This window comes from Eurytemora carolleeae, unplaced genomic scaffold, assembly GCF_000591075.1.
Source record: "Eurytemora carolleeae unplaced genomic scaffold, Eaff_2.0 scaffold256, whole genome shotgun sequence".
NCBI lineage: Eukaryota > Metazoa > Arthropoda > Copepoda > Calanoida > Temoridae > Eurytemora > Eurytemora carolleeae.
Window position 1 is genome coordinate 272,727 of NW_019396155.1, and position 18,075 is coordinate 290,801.

An 18,075-nucleotide genomic window follows, 5' to 3' on the forward strand; every position below is an offset into this window, starting at 1 on the left:
AACCAATATTAAGAAATCATCAAAAAATTATAGTTAAACTAAATATCTTCTTCGCTTTTCGTAATATTAGGTAATGTTGCGACATTTTATTTGATTTAACATCACAACGAGATCGGTAACTCACAGGATCTTCAATTCAACCAACAACTAATTAACACCTGCAGGTGCAAACTAAAGTACACCTGAGTTTTGCACAAGTTTTATATTCACAAAACAAAAGTAAATAAAATGTCAAAAAAATCATTTCAAATTAAATAATCAATATTTAAACTCGATATTAGAATAAATTATGAGTAATTTGAACACAAATACGGCAGGCAACACAACGATTAAACAAAATTTCTAAAATTTAGCTCACAGAATTGAAATAGGTTACGGCATCTCGCTGACACAAGTTTGAACGTAAAGTACAAATTGAACACCATTATTAACAAATATAAAAGAAGACGACTTGAATTCTGAGTTTAATGGCTAAACAATTGTACTTAGTGTTTACAATGTTGCATGTGATTGTGTACAATTGTACAAAAAAAGTTATCTTAAATTAAACTTATTAGTTATCGTGTTCTCGTCAGCAGTCGCTTACTTTGTTTATATTTTATCCTAACTAACCAAAGGTTCTAAATAATATATTTTTTATTTTCGATACTCTGTAACAGCCATGACCGATATCGGTACATTAGCGGTAGTAGTTCTGGTTGTAACTGCTTCAACTTGCCTTGGTTTCCTCCTTAGCACTTTCCTTTGGTCGGCGTATAATGGAAAGTAAGTATTTGATTTGATTTAAGGAGGCCAGAAACTGCCTTTTTTTCCTTAGTTTTGCCCCAAATTTTAAAATTTTACTAGAAAGCGGACTTCTCTCCAATTTTCAGTGGGGACATCCCCTTTGCATATTATTTAATCTTTACCAGTAAGGGTTAATTTTTTAATCCTTACATCTTTGCCACCTGATGTAGAACTTTGATATTTAAATTTTTCAATCAAAAGAATTCGGTTGGACCAAATACAGAATACGTTATAGAAAAGTAGATTTAGTAATAAATTCTTTAGTTTCATTCGTAAATTAGATGGCAAAGTTTAAATTTACCATATACATATATACAAAGTCAAAAAATAATTTGGCAGAAATTACGTTTTTTTTTGGGGGGGGGGTGATCTGTATGGTTTTAAATCTTTGCTGCTGATATTTTACAAGTCCGAATTGAAGAGATGAAAATTTACTAATAGTAGAACTAAGATAAACTACATCTCCGATGTTCCAAAGTCACAAAAGAAGTAATTGAACTAGCTGTGGCTAGTATAACTTGACCCTTGTTCATGAATTCCGACCTCGAAAAAAAAATTTATCTCGTATTTTCCAGGTTCCAAGAGATGTTGGGAAAGATCAGCTTGACCAGCTTGACAATTCCCAAACCTGGCTAAGGTTGGGAATCCAGGGTAGCAGTTCTAATATACAGATGAGAGCACCACAGCTTGAAGTACAATCTTTCTCTGGTTTACAAGTAAACTTTAATTTTTTACTGCTAGCTCCTATAAACTTTGATTAAATAAACTTCATGTAGACAATTAGTATAAGTCCAATTAATACAAATGCACTTTCAGATCAGGCTTCAACTAAAAACACAATTCCCCCCCCCATGCCCCAAAGGGAGGGAGTGCTGAGCCAGGGACTTTAGATATGTTGTTTAGCGCTGTTTTTTTTTTGTCTTAAAGAATTTTCTCTCAGGAATCGCCCCCGAACTCGAAGTTTTATTGTCAAACTGGACTAGAAAAATTGACTCCATCTGGAGCCGAAGGGCAGGATACCAGTCCTTACCAGGAATACAATATTCTTTTCATATTTTATCTGTAAATTATTGCAAAAAAAATTATTTTTTTTGCCAATACAGAAAAGTTTAAAAATCCTCCAATTTATACATAAAAATTCGCAAAGTTTTGTTTTTTATTTGAGAACATACAATTTTTCGATGGGTTTTACGTAAATCTCAGTATTTGTGAAAATAAATTAATAGCCATGAATATACGGGAAAAGTTTTGAAGAGCTCCATAAAATCATTTAATTAAAAAACTAAATATTTGCAGCATTACATTATCAGAAAGTGAAGAGTACGACATATGATGAATTCTTCCGATGTATGGCTTATTTAGGGTTTAACTGTAGTTAAGTAAAAAACCCACAACAATCCTCTTTTTTACGACATAATTTTAGAATAAGTATTAAAATCAGGTTTCCTACCTGAGCTCAGAAATGTCGAGGAGAATTTCAGGAAAATCTAAAAGATCTACTCCATTAGGATTGCTCTTAACTAAACATTTTTTTCATTGTTCAAATGCAATTGCTTAACTTTTTACATAAAAAAAATCAGTTGGTTTGGTACTTCTGCACACATTTTTGCATAACCCAACCAAATTTCAGGTATGTCCTAAAAAGGAGGGAAAAGATTTAAACTTTTTCAGAATTATAAAAATCTAACAAAAATTTAATGAATGTTTAATAAGAGCAGATAACGTATTTTATGATGTAGAAACAGGAACACGGTCTCATACTTCATTAGGAAAGCTCCTTCATATATTTTGATTTTTGATTAATTTGGATCTAACTTGAACTTAAACACATTAATGTAAGCCGAAAAAAACATCGTCGAAATAAATTTATGAGTATCAAAATATCCGTCTTTAAAAACGTAAAAGTGCATCTGAAAATTAAGTAAATTGTGAATTAAAAGCCGGTTTTTTGGAAAGGTAAAAAAAATATTTTTTTAGTCTTAAATAAAATGATTTTAGAAAAATCTAAAAACGGACAGATATGGACGGTTTTCAGGGGTTTAAGACGAATCTTTTGTTACCCGCAACAACATGTTCTGAAAAAATTTAAAAATTGACTTGCCCTTAATTTTTTTTTATAACTGATGAGTTTTGATTTTTTAATTTTTTCTTTGTTGCTTTTTATTTGCTACTTCATAATTTTGTTTGATAGTGTCGAAAGAATTTGACATTTTCAATGAAAAAGATTTAGCTCTATTTGAAGACAGGAATAATTCAGATTTAGAATACGATGAAAACAAGAATAATCAGGAATCAATCGTTTACTGAACAAAAGTTATTTTAATTATTCAGGATAACATTAAAATAATCTATGCACATTGCACAAGGGCAAAGAATTTTAGGAATTAATCTTCCTTTGATTTTTGACGATACTAAGGGTAAAAAGAAAATTAAAAATCAATTCTGATAAAAAATTTCTTTTTCTTTGAATCTTTTTTTTCCAAAAATTGTTAATTTCCCCAATTTCAGTGAATATCGATAAAATTTTCCCTCCCTGATTAACCATTCCTGATGAAAAATTAAATTTAGAAAAGGGGGGGATGTTTTTAAAGAAGATGAATACGCCTGAAGCAAGCAGCTAGCCAAGTAGATTAGCTTTACCAACAGACACTGGTTTCCCTCTGCATTTTGGGATCTATAGAAGACAGTTTATATCGAATTCTCTTTGCCATAAGTGTAATTCAAAGTGAACGATTCATAACGGTACCCTTGAAACCCATATCTGATCAAGAATGTGGAAGATATTTTAGTTTTTCAGGTTTTAATTGTTAAATTATAATAATTCATATTTGTTTTCCTGCAGTAGCAATGCGCAAGTCTTTTTGGTAGAGAATTTAAAAATTTTGAACATTGACAATTTGATCAGATAAAGCTTTTGAAGGTGGTGTTGTGAATCAGGCACACCATTTTTACATGGAGGGTCACTTAGAATTAAACATGTGGTAAATGGAAAAATTAAATTTAATACAGAAATTGAATCATTTTAAAGAAAACAATACATCTGAAAGTTATTTGCATGCAAGTAAGGGAGGAAGCCAAATGAAGTAAAATATCTAAAATCTAATTTTAATGTAAAGAATTGATGTCAGGTGAGAGTCCTTGGATCACCAGATCCTTCAAACTTAAGTTTTCCAACTGCTAAGGAAAATATAGGATTATCTTTAAACTTGTCGACTGTCAACATGATTTTAAATGCAATTCCCAAAAGAGGCATGACAGATTCACATCAGTACCCTTTAAACCTCTAACTGAGCACAATTTATGAAATTATCCTCGTTTTTCTAAATAAAATTTTATGATTATTAATTGGTGTTTTTCTATCGAAGTGCCACTCTTTAAATAAATGGTCGCCTGAAATTACATCTTCAGTTTCTTTATAAGATTCTGAATACAGAGCTTGCCATGTTACTCAAATAGGTTGCCAACCAGGAAGGGGGGAGGGGCCTAAATTGTTGTTTTTTCTAGGAAGTGGGGCTTAGCACCTGTTGCAGCCCAAAAACCCCTGAAAACCAAAGGTTTTACTGACTCATGTGGGGGGGGGGGGGGCGGAGACCCCAGACCCACCCCCTAAATGCATTTCTTTTGTCCACCAATTGATTGTTACGTTCCTTAAACGAGTTCTATTTTGTTCAGGGTTACTTAACTTCTTGTTTGTGCTTAAGCAAAGGAAAATTTTAAGTTTTTTTTAAAGACATATATTATTTAAGACCCCAGGAAATGCCTCAGGGAAAAGACCACTACGACCTTCAGGTTCGGTTAGATCAAGAAAGTTCCCCAGATCATTGCGGAGGGAAAAATCGTAAGTTATTGCTATAATTTAAGAGGAAATTACAAGTGACACTATTTACCAGAGTAGAATTTCCGATTTGATAACTCAGATATCATTATTTTCTTAAGAAAATGGATAATTTTCCTTTTAAATTTTTTATTTAAAAATGAACTATAATGACATTATAATAATATTATGTCGAACATTCACTTATTGAATGTAGGGTCACCTAAGAATTAGGTCTACACTTAATAGTCAAAAAGAAGTATAATTTGTTTTCCTTATTCAAGATACAAGTATAGCATTTTCATCAATGTTTTTGACTAGAGAGGCTTGATTTTATTAATGTATCGAATAACTCCTTATAACTTCTTATGATCTCATCTAATAGTGGAGCATCTTTTAATTAAACTTAAATTTCTGAATATTAAACCTTTCTTAGTTTCTTCAAGCGTAATGTTTAAGTGACCCTCCATGCAAATATGTAGATGCCGATTCATAACGGTACCCTACAAAATTTTGTCTCTTGAAGTATCTATTAGATTTCTATTTGGAACCCTGATAATTTTCAATTGTGGCTTCTCTGCAAAACTGACTTGCGCATTTCTGCTTCATGAAAACATATGGGATTTATCAGAATTGAACACACCTAGAAAAAAAAATAATACCTTCCACATCAGATCAGATACAGGCTTAGATGGTACCGTTGTGAATCGGGCATTGTCCTCTTTGCATGGAAAATCACTTGTAATAAAACTTACATCCCCTCTTAAGTGTAAAAACAGTTAGGCCTAAAAAACTGTGAAAGAGAAGACGATATTAATGCAAAATTATCTATATTTTTTGTTGTTAAAATGCAAGAAGTATCAGAAATTTTAACATAAGAAGTGAAATGTGTCTGTGTACACTGCACAACTGCTGTCTTTCTTTCTCAAAGTTTATTGGTCCTTCTGTACTAAATGTTTTGCCATAAGATGTTGTGACTAGGTTCCTGTGTAACGTTCAGCCCGAGGAAACTGATCTCTCAGATGCAGAGCTGTTAGCACCCTTGTTAGGTATTTTTGGGCAAGGGAAGCTTTGGAGTATGCGTTAATATACAAATTGGGTTTAATAGTGAATTAGTAAAAAAGTTGATATTTGTTTAAGTAAAAAATATCGAAGCAAAGAAATGTAATCTGTAATTAACTATTTTTTAAGCTCTTACAAATTTTGTTTCGTAATTGAGCCAACCTTATATTCCTGAGATAAGGTTAAAGTTAATATCGTCAAGTAAAAAAGGAGTTGAGCTGGTCGTTCGTACCTAGATTTTTTTTGTCAACTTATGCTTTCATGAAGGTGGTGTAGCAGAAAACTCTCAACCTGTTGCCAAAAAGCAGTCAGATCTACTAAGCCCATTGGAACCTCAGGTTAAATTCTTTTTCCCATGAAAAATATTGTTAGAGGAGGATTTCAGATCTGACCTCATTATTCAGACAGCATAGGTATAAGAAGCATCAAATGTCTAATATCATGCATAAAATAAAGTTCAATTTGAAGTCTTAACTTTTTAATTCTTGATATTAATTCTGAGGTCCCGATCCCTAGGATATTTGGATACTAGTGGCAAAATATCAACAAAAACTTGTTAAAACATCTTTTGGTTTTCAAAACCTAAATCTGAATTGTTGAAAAAGAGAGATCATTGAACATTTCCTTATCTCTGAATGGATCATAAAGTTTTAGCATAAGAATAAGGGGAAAAAAATTGAATATTCTTGTTTTGTTTGAAGCAACAGTAAATCTTGAAGAAATATCCTGGAACAAAATTCGTATCAAACTGAAATGGATCCTTAGCATTATTTGATTAACGGTTTCTAAAGAAATAAAATTAAGAATAAAACTATATGAGAAAGGACCATGGTTGATAATTTAGAAGGATGGAAACCAGAGAAACCTTGGTTCTCCGGGGAACACAACCCCAGGCTCTGCACTGGCAAAACTTGCTTTCAGCCATGTCCAAATGATTGATATTGACAGGTGATATAACCAAATCAAATTAACTGAATTTATTTATTTGGATAAAAACTTGCAAATTTCAAAGGTGGCTTTAAACGTGTGTTAACTATAAAACTTGAATCAACTTTCGTAAAGGTGCATGTAAAGGACTGAGACGTAATTTTATTAATGGAATGGTATGTTGAAGATATTGTCATTTTAAGTGTTGAATTCTGACAAATATCTACATTGTTTCTTTTCCACAAATCTGTAAGTCACATATGTAATTTTTTTCAATGTATTAATTTATATGAACAGAATAGTAAACACTCCCTTGCAGTATACATGAATCTGAAGTATGGCTTTTGTAACAACTTGACATCGTACTTCCAACAACAACAAAATTATGAATTTTTGCCATGGATATTAATCAATTAACATTTGGGATCGCATTGGATGAATATATATGGACCCTTGCTACCTATGTAGCTATGTTTAGGACTCCTATGTATCTATGATTAGGTTTCCTAGGTATCTATGTTCAGGACTACTATGTATCTTTGAAATAAGACTACTATGCATCTTTGAAATAGGACTTCTATTTATTTCTGTTTAGGAATACTATGTATTTATATAAATGACTTGCATTATGGGTTTTCCTCTAAATGTGTTCTGAAGAATGAAGATGACATTTTTCAGTAATAATCCATATGAACCTGAAGCTGAAAAAATACTGTCCCTCTCTACTAAGCCCACTTCACTGAAGAAAGTTAGGTAAAAGCAATTATAACTAATTTGATTCACGCCCGCAAAAATATTCAAACTTATGGATCTGAATCTAACTGGTAGAATATTAAAGAAAACATTGAACAACTTTTTACTCGTTAACTTAATGTCCACCAATGAAATTTGTTAAAACCTTCCTAACCTTATCACTGAATATAAGTAAAGACTGACCTGGATCTTACTTGGCATCAAAATGATATCATATCAACAATTTAAAGGGGATTATTTACCCAGACCACAGATAATTCAATTAAATTCAAACCTTATCATTCAGATATCACTAGTTATAATTGTAGATTTCTATTTGGGGCATTCTTATGTAGTTGAAATATCATTATTAATTTATATAATCAAATACGATGTTTTTCTGAGGACGATTTGTTGGCCGTTTTTAAACATTTTCTCAATATAGGTGCAACAGATAGGAGTAAAATTAGTAGCGATCTTTATCGAATTCAATTCTGGACCAGCCTATACCCACTTTAATTTTTGGCGAATACTCCCTTTGTAAAGATAATCTTAAATATTTCAGGAAAACGGCATCTGTAAGGTCGACCAAAACTACTATTCGTAAATACATGGGACTAGACTCAGATCTCACCTCACAGTCTGAGGATGAGAGAGCAAGGTATCGGGACTTATCCTTATTAAACCGTTTGTATACCAGGGTTTGGTATTTTTAAATGAACAGTCAAATTGTCGATCATTTTGTTCATTCATAAGATCTAAGTTAAGTGTTCCTTCCATTGAATATCGATTTAAGAATGAAGAATTTTAAGAAAACTTGTCGACTGTTTATTTTTTAACTTTCTTATCTAAGCTCTTTTGCTACATTAATCTATAAAAACTTCTCGCTGATGTGTATATATAATAATTTGTATCAGTTAAAACGCAACAATCTTCTTATAACATTTTATTCATTTATAATAATTTGTATGTATATGTATTTTTATGTTAGCAATAGCTGAACAAACGGCTTGACCGAATGGGCTGACATTTTTTTAAGGAACCCATGGGTGTCCGGGGAGTAGCGTAACATAGGCTAAAAAATGTTTTTTTTTTATTTAGGGGTAACACCGAGCACTTCAGCTAGTTTTACATAAAATAGTATAGTCGTTTAAGTTATTTTGAATTGAAAATATACATTTTGATTTGATCAACAGGAAAACAAGATGAAGTGAAAAATGTTATTTTGTTTTATATTTGTATAGAGCTCCCTTGAAACCTGGTAAACTTGCCCTCACCCCTTCAGCAGAGGTAGGTGATCGTGCCCTGTACAAATATTCACTGTGGCAGAAAAGAAATCTTGATGTTCGTCAAAATGAGATTTTTAAAGTTGCCAAAAGAAAATATTACGATAATAATTGTCTGGATCTTTTTAGTTTCCACTTTTTCTACTTAGAATTTTTGTAATATTAGGTCCTACAACAATTTTTTTGTTATTTTTATGATTTTTATTATTCAGGAATATACTTCAAAGGATTTTCCTGTCTATACAAGTTCATTGACAAATCGCAAGTCTTCAGGAAAAGGTATTTTCTATAGATATAAAATAGTTTGATATAGCATTTACAATTCTAAGTTGTCGACTGAAATGAAGAAAGTTTAGATTTCCAAGCAAAGCTGGGTTCCCAAGCTAGTTATCAATAGAAGCACCAGGGACCGAATTTAATGAATTTGAGCTGCCTACCGCCGGTTTAAATTCAAACCAATTCAAATCCTTACTTAATCTTAAACTTTATATAAGTAGTTCAATTTGAACTAGCTTAAATTTATAAACGTTGGTCCCAGATAAGTTACAAAAGCAATCTTTTAAGTATTGAGACTTTAAAAAATAAAAAAAGGACCATGTCTGAATTACAATGGTACTCTTTAGATTATTAGCTGATCAAAAATGTATAAGATATTGTTGTTTTTTCTAGCTTGAAAAGTGTAAAACATGAATATCTCATTCATTCTTGATAAAACAATGCTTTCAAGGGTAAAACTGTGAATCGAACATGTCATTCTTTTTTGAATGAAATGTCACTTGATATTACTTCAAATAACACAGGTTAAAAATATTTAGGTCTTTTCATGGCCAGGTTAAATTTGTTATGTCAATTTTTCTGTTTAACTGTTAACTTGTTCAGTTGCTGGGAGTGAAGGTAGAAACCAACTTCTGGTTGAAGAAAGTTTTAGGAAGGATAATATATAATTTAAATGGAAAGGGGAGGTTAACATCAATTTAAAAATGTTAAAGCTTTTTATTTATAAACCCCAACCTTCAAAAGGAATTCATTTTTAAATTCATTTTTTAGTGGGAGAGAAAAATAAATAACTTGCTTTTGCTTTGGGGTTGGAAAACATTCTCTAAAAATATCATCTTCTATCCTTAATTTTTAATGTCTATCTAAATTAGTTCAGAACTATAAATTGTATTCTTGATACCAAAAATTTATTTTGCATCCAAAGTAAAAATTATATGTTCATCTCTTAGAGCAAACAGAAGTCTTCAGATGGATTCAAATGTTACAAATTATAGGAACTAATTTATAAATTTGTATGCTATTAATCTGAGGTTGATAAAAAAATCATGTTTTCTTCAAATTTGAAAAAAAAAAGTCATTTTTAAATTTTCAGAAATCTTGCAAACATGAAGGTATTAGATGCTGGTAAAAAAAATTAATGTTCAGTTTACTAATGTGGGGGTTCTCATTCCTTCAAAATATGCAACAATTTTATTCTGAATTATAAATAAATAGGGGTGAACTAACTAACCCTACTGGGGATCTTCCCATAATTGAAAATGAACAAGTGAGTTTATTTGTAATTGATTCATGAAGTTTGGTATATTAACGATTGTATATATTTCAGTATGTAACAACCCGGCACAAGAATGGGCAAGACTTCACATATTCAGCATCAACCACTGGTAATCAAGGAAATGCAATCACACTGTAAAATACATCTTTTAACAAACTTGTAAACCCTTCTCTCAAATAAAATCAAATACTTACAACAGCTTTTTATGTGGAGAAAGAACGAAAGTTTTGTATGAAAGAGCTTGTTTTTAAATTACAATGCTCAAATTCTACATACACAGTGAAAGCTTTTAAATTTGATATGATTAAGTGATTTATCATTTGCAAAGAGCAGATATACACCAAAATTCAATTTATTTGTCGGATCTCAGAAGGTGAAGTGTTTTACTTATGTAGTTGCATTAGTTGGTACAAATTCATCCATGGATATTATGCTGGATGCTGTTCATCTCTCAATCAATAAATCTGATGAAAATAGTTCAGTTCTTCCGCAATCTAGTGATCATTCAAGGTAATTTAAATTACCCAAATGAAATAAATTTATTATATTATTTTTGGTGAAGATGTGTATTAAATCCAATTATTTTTGAACTTGATCTTAATACAGCTTCAATTATTAAGCTATGATTATTGATACTAAATTGTTATTAGACTTGGCCCATCATCTCCTGTCAATGGAATCCTAAATGAAAGTGCTCTTGTCACTAGTGTTCAACAGTATTCTTCTTCACTCCACACGATTCCGCAAAGAGTTTTCCAATTAACTGAAGTAAATCCTTCTGTTCCCAATCCTAGTCCTATGAAATCACAATCTGATATGCAAAACACCCATGCAAATGGTCCTGAACAATTGACATTTTATCCTCCACAAAAAGAACTAACCCGTATTCAAATTCAAACCCACCATCCTTTACCAGATCCAGCCCAACCTAACTATCAACAGGCTTTACCTGTGCATACATCTGGTGGTCAATGTAAAGATTGTTCATCCTCATCTCATGGGAACTATTATAACTATCCTGCCAATTTATCTTTTGGTCAACCTCCTCAAAGACCAATTCTACCTAATCAAGGTCCTACTTATTATGGGCCAAAAGGTTCTCCATACTATTCTCAGCCAACCTGTCAAGGTGGTAATCAGCAGACCAATCATCACATCAGTCCCCATGGTAGTACCTCTGGATATCATTCTACTCCACAAACTCTAGCAAGTAATTATCCAAATGTGTTTAACTATGAACATCCTTATAAAGCTCCACCATATCCCTCAGCTTCACAAGTACCACCTTCAACACCAGATCCTACAATTTATTCTAATAGAAAACTCAGGTAATAATAAACTTCTAACAAACCTGACACAATTTTAATTCTTATAACTTTTAGTCGTGAGTGGAAGGGAGAGAAAAACTACTATCATCCTGTTTTTCAAAACTTTGACAATAGGGTTTTAATGCAAGAAAGTTTTAGAAGTAAAAATGATATTTGCATGGATGGATCAAGAAATTCTTTCCAAGGATTTGCCCCAGTTCAAAGGAGTAACCTAATAGAAACTAGAGAGAGGATTTATTTAGAGCAACAAAACCAGGGTGATGCTTATAGCCTTGAGTATCAACATGCTCTCCCTGAACATCAGTACAATCAGGAGCATGATACAACATCTCTTCCAAATCAACCTGGTTTCCAACCTGGGATTCAACCCTCTTACCATAATCAGATTCAACTCACATCTCAGCAACCACTTCAACACACCACAGTCCAGAACCAGGCACATCCATCTCAACAAGAAAAACAACATCAAGTTCGATACCACAAACACTCATCTCCAGCCACATACCAGCATCAAACTAATACCACCTCTCAACAACCCAGCACCACTTCTTCCAAACAACTATTAAGAGCCCCTTCTCATCAACCAAATCAAGTTTCCTTTTTTCCCCTGCATCAAACTAACAGCCACCAATCACCTCAAATCCTGTCTACGCAAACACCTCAAAAATCCCTTCAGTCCCCAACTCAAACCAATTTTCAAATGTTGTTAAGAAGCCCCTCTCAGCTCCTACCTCAACAGGCAACTAACCCCAGCTCTAAGCAACCATCTCAAAATATTTATCTGAGACCAATTCAGCCCTTCACTCAGCAAACAGTTAAAACAAACCATCAACAACCACCTAACCTCAACTCGCAACAAATGACTCCAACCCCTTCTCACCTACCCACTCAACCCTACTCTCTGCAACCAGCTCAAACCAACCAACAGCATCCACCTGACTCCAACAATCATCAACTAGCTCAAACCAACTCTCAGCAACCACCTTTTGATCCTCATCAGCAAACAACTCAACTCAATTATCAACTAAGGGTATATATTTAATTCAAGAAATTGTGTATATGATTGTCTTTAGAAGGGGGGGGGGGTAGATTAAAAATGTTGTTAATTTTTAAACTTTACTATTCCAGTACTTTAAATCAGAATGATTCTGAAAACCGCAAATGGGATTTTATATTTTAAGTTATTAAATTATTCACATATCTGTTCACCAACAACAGAATGAGCTCCTAGATCAAAACTCTGTTCCCCGACCTCTCCTTCATGTAAATGAGAGAAAAAATTCTGATTCTGAGAGCAATGCGATATCTGAATCTAGTAGCCTTGAACCTTGCTCAACCATCTCTTTTCCCTGCTCTTCTAATGACTCTCAACGGCTTCCCTACTCAAGAAGGTTAGGAATGTAAGGGTTAGTTAAAATTACTCTCATCTTATTTAGTATTCTGATCAATCTTATTACAGAGCAGCAGCTTTATCATCCTTGGCTCCAACACAACCCTCTCATGGTGGTGATGTCCCATCCTCAACCCAACCTACTCAGGGTAGTGATGTTGCATCTCAAGCAACCCATGGTAGTACTGTCTCCTCTGTGGCCCCGTCTCAGCAAAGCATGGTTTGGGATACATATGATCAAGACCGGGCTCTTTGCGTAACTTCCCCATCAGGTAAATGAGGGAGAAGATGATTGCAAACTAACTCGCTGACCCTATATCTTCCTATGTTAAGTTAAGACAATTTCTGGGCCAAGCGCTACGGCTAGGACATGCAAGGGGGCCGAGCGCTGCGGCTAGGACAGGCTAGGGGGCCGGGCGCTGTGGCAACATGATCATTTATACCCATGTGTTACATAAGATATACCGTGAACACAATTGATAGGAGGGGTGGGGTCCAAAAATCGTTCTCTAGGAAATTAGTCTTCATTTAGTATTGTTATGAATTGAGATAATTTAAGATTTTAGGATTAAAACTAAATTTGAATTTAGAACCCAAGATTCAAGACCGTTCTATGTTCTTATAGATATGATACGGTTAAAGCTGAGAGCCTGAAACCGGTTCTATGAATTTATAGATATAATGGGGCTAAAGCTTGTAGGGAGAATGTAAACAAACATGAGCCTGAAACCGGTTCGGTCCAGGGCACTGGATACTAGCAAACCTCTTCCTGTTTTCAGGTACAAATGTTGTGTCTGGGTTTTTGCAAGTTTCTTATTTACATTTGTGTTTGATAAGAAAAGAACAATAGAAAGGAAAATTCAAATTTTTTTTGATATGTAAATCTAATATGTTAATGTTAGGTATTTCTAAGGGGATATTATCAAGTGGCAACTTCCCAAATATGTAATTTCTCCAGCGGCAACTTTTCAATGTTCTAGTCACAGCGCTCGGCCCCCTATTGGCAAACCTAACCTCTGGGAAGCTGCCGCTTGGTAAATTGTACATTTGGAAAGTAGTCTTTGAGCTGGTCGAACAATCCCACCATTGATCCCTCAATTTAAAAAATAGCAGAAACCAATTTTTTTTAGGAATATAATTACCCTTTCCATCAATTTTTGTATTTATAAGTGTTCTCATCACCATTTTTTAATTGTTTTATTTTAGATCCTAAATACATCAGCAGTGACGACAGGAAAAAATGTGTGTAATAAAAAAATATTAAGGATATTTGATAACAATCTTTTTTTTCGAAATTCATGTGTACAGTTACTGGAACTTTTCCTTTCATGATTTAAAATAAGAAAACAACAATCATAGCTCATTATCTGGGTCTGTCCTAGATAACGATTTTTGGAACCCTCCCCCCTCCTATCAATTTTGTACATGACAACTTATTTTTCAGTTTTTCAACAAACTTATTATTTATTTTTTATGATTTTAGGGTTAAGTTAGGTTAAAACAATTTCTTGGCCGAGTTCTACGGCTTGACGTAGGCTATGGGGCCGAGCGCTGCAGCTAGGACAGGCTAGGGGGCCGAGCGCCACGGCTAGGACAGGCTAGGAGCCACATGACCAATGATATCCATGTGAACAAAATTGATAGGAGGGGGGCTGGGTCCAAAAATCGTTCTTTAGGAAATTACCCATTAAATTAATAAGTTTCCTTTTGAGCATAACAAATTTTTACGGAAGGGGTTCAATCGATAGCGTATTTGAGAAAACCATGTTACCCAACGTGAATGCACTAGAGGAGAAGGATTTGAATGTGACCTACTTGGAGGATAAGGTTAGACGGATCCAGGGAGAGAGTATTGGAAGATTAGATTCATTGGATGAAGTGGAAACTGAATCTGATTTTGAAATTCTAGAATTAAAGGCAGGGTTGTTAAAAATATTTAATATTATTTAACCATTTTTTACTAAACAAAACTCTTAATAGTTTCTTGATATTTTCGCCAACAAAAGATTCTGTATCTTTCGATGGGTTTTTGTAATAAAAATATCAAACTTTTAAAGAGAATTTATTGACTACAACCCTAAAATTAGGAATTTGAACCTATGGAGAGTATAATGGAATTGAACAGCGGAAAAATACCATCCGCGGTACCTTCTGATATTCTTTTACTTCAGAAGGAACGTTCAGAATCTGTAACAACTATTGTTCCAGAAATGTCTAAGGAACGCCTCCCATTTTCAACTATTGATACAGAACTAGATTTGCCAAAGGAACGAAATATGTCTATATCAACCATCGTGGCTGGCACAAATATGAGCATGGAACGACCATTTGAATCTTTACATGGACGATCGATATCTTCATCTTTTAAAGTTCTAGAACCAGTTTTTAAAAAGAAGGAAACAAAATCTTCCTTTATAATCGTTCCGGAACCTTCGAAACGGATGGAATCGTCATCAACTGATGTCAATGAACAAAGAACTGTCTTTAAATCTCCGACGGAACAGTTGGAATCTTCATCAAATTTAGTTACGGAACAAAGAACTGTGTTTAGTCCATTGGGGAACAGTTCCCATGGAACCCCCAGGGAACACTCTACAAGAAGGTTATCATTGCGTGATGAAATCACCTCTGCATCAAAGATTGCCTCTTCAATCCTCTCAAGATCATCTCTGCTGAGATCAGGATCTACAAGATCGAGCTCTACTCCTTCTATTTCAACCATGTCTCAAACGGAAACATCCGGATCCGGAAATATAGTCAATGGAATGATCCGTGACTCGGTTTCGGACAAACCTATACCTTAAATAGCTGATTGTTTTTACGATCTGTTTGCGCCATTCATACCATTTTTGTTTTATCCGTGTTATGTATATTGCATAATAATTGTTTTATTTTCAGATTGGAAAGTAACAAATGACGACATTTAAAAAGAAAATATGTAAATTTCTAAATTTCTAAAGGTATAGAATTTTTAAAAAACTTTTACCCTGATTTGAAAATTAAGTTTTTAAAAAAGATTAAATGTTGTATTTTATTGTCGTACAAATTTGTGTTAATCTTGATTATCTAATTTTCGAATCTGAATAGTTCATCTAATGGACGCGGCGTCGCTCTTGGTTTATTTTCGGAGCTAACTAAATCTATGAAGAACTGTCAAATATGTTCAAAAGTTATAATTCTTCCTCAATTAAACAAAATAATGAAAAATTCAACAGAACCATTCTTGCAAATCTGACGCTGTAAACTTCCATTTAAATTTTAAAAATCCCCCGTACAAAAATGTTAAACAATGTTCGACATTAAATTGTTTACAACATTGTTTAGGAGAGAGGAGCTTGGAGATGTGGATATCCAGCCTGCTAGGGGTATCCAGTACATCCTCACTGGTATGTGATTATATGACTAGGTTTACTAATCCTAGCTTTTTGTTGCTGATTTGTGGGTACATTTTAAAATAATAACAATAAAAAATTCGCAGATTTTCTTGTAAATGGACGGATTTTCAAATTTTTGATAAAAAATTTTTTTGAAGTTTGTTGGATACTAAAAAAATACAGACTGACATATATATATTTGGATAAATACATAGATAAAATACCGGACATTAATAAATGATCCCCATCGAAATCAAATGGAAATTTAGTTTATTTCAATATTTTTCTCTCAGGGATGGAAAAGCAGGAGGAGGAAGAAAAACATCTTCAGGAGATTCTTACCGCACAGGTCTGTAATTGTTTCACTGTACTAAAAACATTTGGTGACAAAATAAAAAATCCTTATTATGATAGAAGTGCCTAAAATCCTTTATTTTCTCCAATACAACGAAAAAATGTTGCATGTGCCCCTCCAATTTATCATCATCATAAGGGTTTTTATCAAAAAATATGATCATGTAATGTCCAAAGAAATATTCTTTCAACTTTGATTCTTATGGTGTTCCCAAAGATTAAATAAGAAAATTGGACATTAACTGCAAAGTGTGTTGACAACTTCAATTTTCTTTTTAAAAAAAGTTCACTATTGTTCCAGGTACTAGGAATCCAGTAGCATACTGAGAATCTAATAATCCCAACTCCAGAGTATATTGTTCCAGGTACTAGGAATCCAGTAGCCTACTAAGAATCTAATAATCCCAACTCCAGAGTATATTGTTCCAGGTGCTAGGAATCCAGTAGCATACTGAGAATCTAATAATCCCAACTCCAGAGTATATTGTTCTAGGTACTAGGAGTCCAGTAGCATACTGAGAATCTAATAATCCCAACTCCAGAGTATATTGTTCCAGGTACTAGGAATCCAGTAGCATAATGAGAATCTAATAATCCCAACTCCAGAGTATATTGTTCTAGGTGCTAGGTGTCCAGTAGCCTACTGAGAATCTAATAATCCCAACTCCAGAGTATATTGTTCTAGGTACTAGGAATCCAGTAGCATACTGAGAATCTAATAATCCCAACTTCAGAGTATATTGTTCTAGGTGCTAGGTGTCTAGGAGTATACTAAGAATCTAATAATCCCAACTCCAGAGTATATTGTTCTAGGTGCTAGGTGTCCAGGAGTATACTGAGAATCTAATAATCCCAACTCCACGGTATATTGTTCTAGGTGCTAGGTGTCTAGGAGTATACTGAGTATATTGTTCTAGGTGCTAGGTGTCTAGGAGTATACTGAGAATCTAATAATCCCAACTGCAGTGTATATTGCTCTAGGTGCTAGGTGTCTAGGAGTATACTGAGTATATTGTTCTAGGTGCTAGGTGTCTAGGAGTATACTGAGTATATTGTTCTAGGTGCTAGGTGTCCAGGAGTATACTGAGAATTTAATAATCCCAACTCCTGAGTATAAAGAAGATGAACTCTACTCACAACTATACAAGTAAACATCAGGATATATTATTTCCTTTATTTTTCTTTTTTGACAGAAATCGTTTACTTTAAAGAGAATATTTTAGAAAAACATTCGAAACGTAACCAGACAACAGTGGAATGAATTTTTCTTTTACTTAAGAAAAGCACGGGTGTATATTTTACTTTAAAATCATTCAAGAAAATAATTTTTTCCTTAGAAATGGTTGCGCGGAGCGAAACAAAACATTTTTATGGATTTTTCGCTGATTTGGGGAAATAAATGATTTTTCTGGGAAAAAAACATGATTTTTTGGGGTAAAAAGTATCAAAAAGAATTACGAAACTTACCTT

At 33.4% G+C, this 18,075-nt stretch overlaps 1 protein-coding gene and 1 long non-coding RNA gene across 2 annotated transcripts; both read left to right on the forward strand.

Annotated features, from left to right (window-relative positions):
- Positions 1-1,339: 1,339 nt before the first annotated feature.
- LOC111696663 (uncharacterized) lies at positions 1,340-15,776 on the forward strand. Its single transcript, XM_023466350.1, has 26 exons — positions 1,340-1,502; positions 1,727-1,819; positions 2,228-2,294; positions 2,505-2,555; positions 3,029-3,075; positions 3,915-3,968; positions 4,533-4,624; positions 5,582-5,649; positions 5,930-6,000; positions 6,507-6,610; positions 7,268-7,342; positions 7,887-7,982; positions 8,566-8,611; positions 8,820-8,886; positions 9,487-9,535; positions 9,834-9,874; positions 10,095-10,150; positions 10,211-10,268; positions 10,555-10,669; positions 10,810-11,487; positions 11,542-12,517; positions 12,706-12,878; positions 12,947-13,149; positions 14,084-14,111; positions 14,611-14,794; positions 14,965-15,776. Exons 1-26 carry the CDS (start codon positions 1,458-1,460, stop codon positions 15,679-15,681), a joined length of 4,254 nt encoding a protein of 1,417 aa, XP_023322118.1. The 5' UTR covers positions 1,340-1,457; the 3' UTR covers positions 15,682-15,776.
- A 451-nt stretch (positions 15,777-16,227) lies between these two features.
- LOC111696669 (uncharacterized) lies at positions 16,228-17,408 on the forward strand. The gene is made up of 3 exons (XR_002764134.1): positions 16,228-16,263; positions 16,545-16,600; positions 17,227-17,408. It is a non-coding gene; the product is annotated as an uncharacterized LOC111696669 (long non-coding RNA).
- Positions 17,409-18,075: the final 667 nt, after the last annotated feature.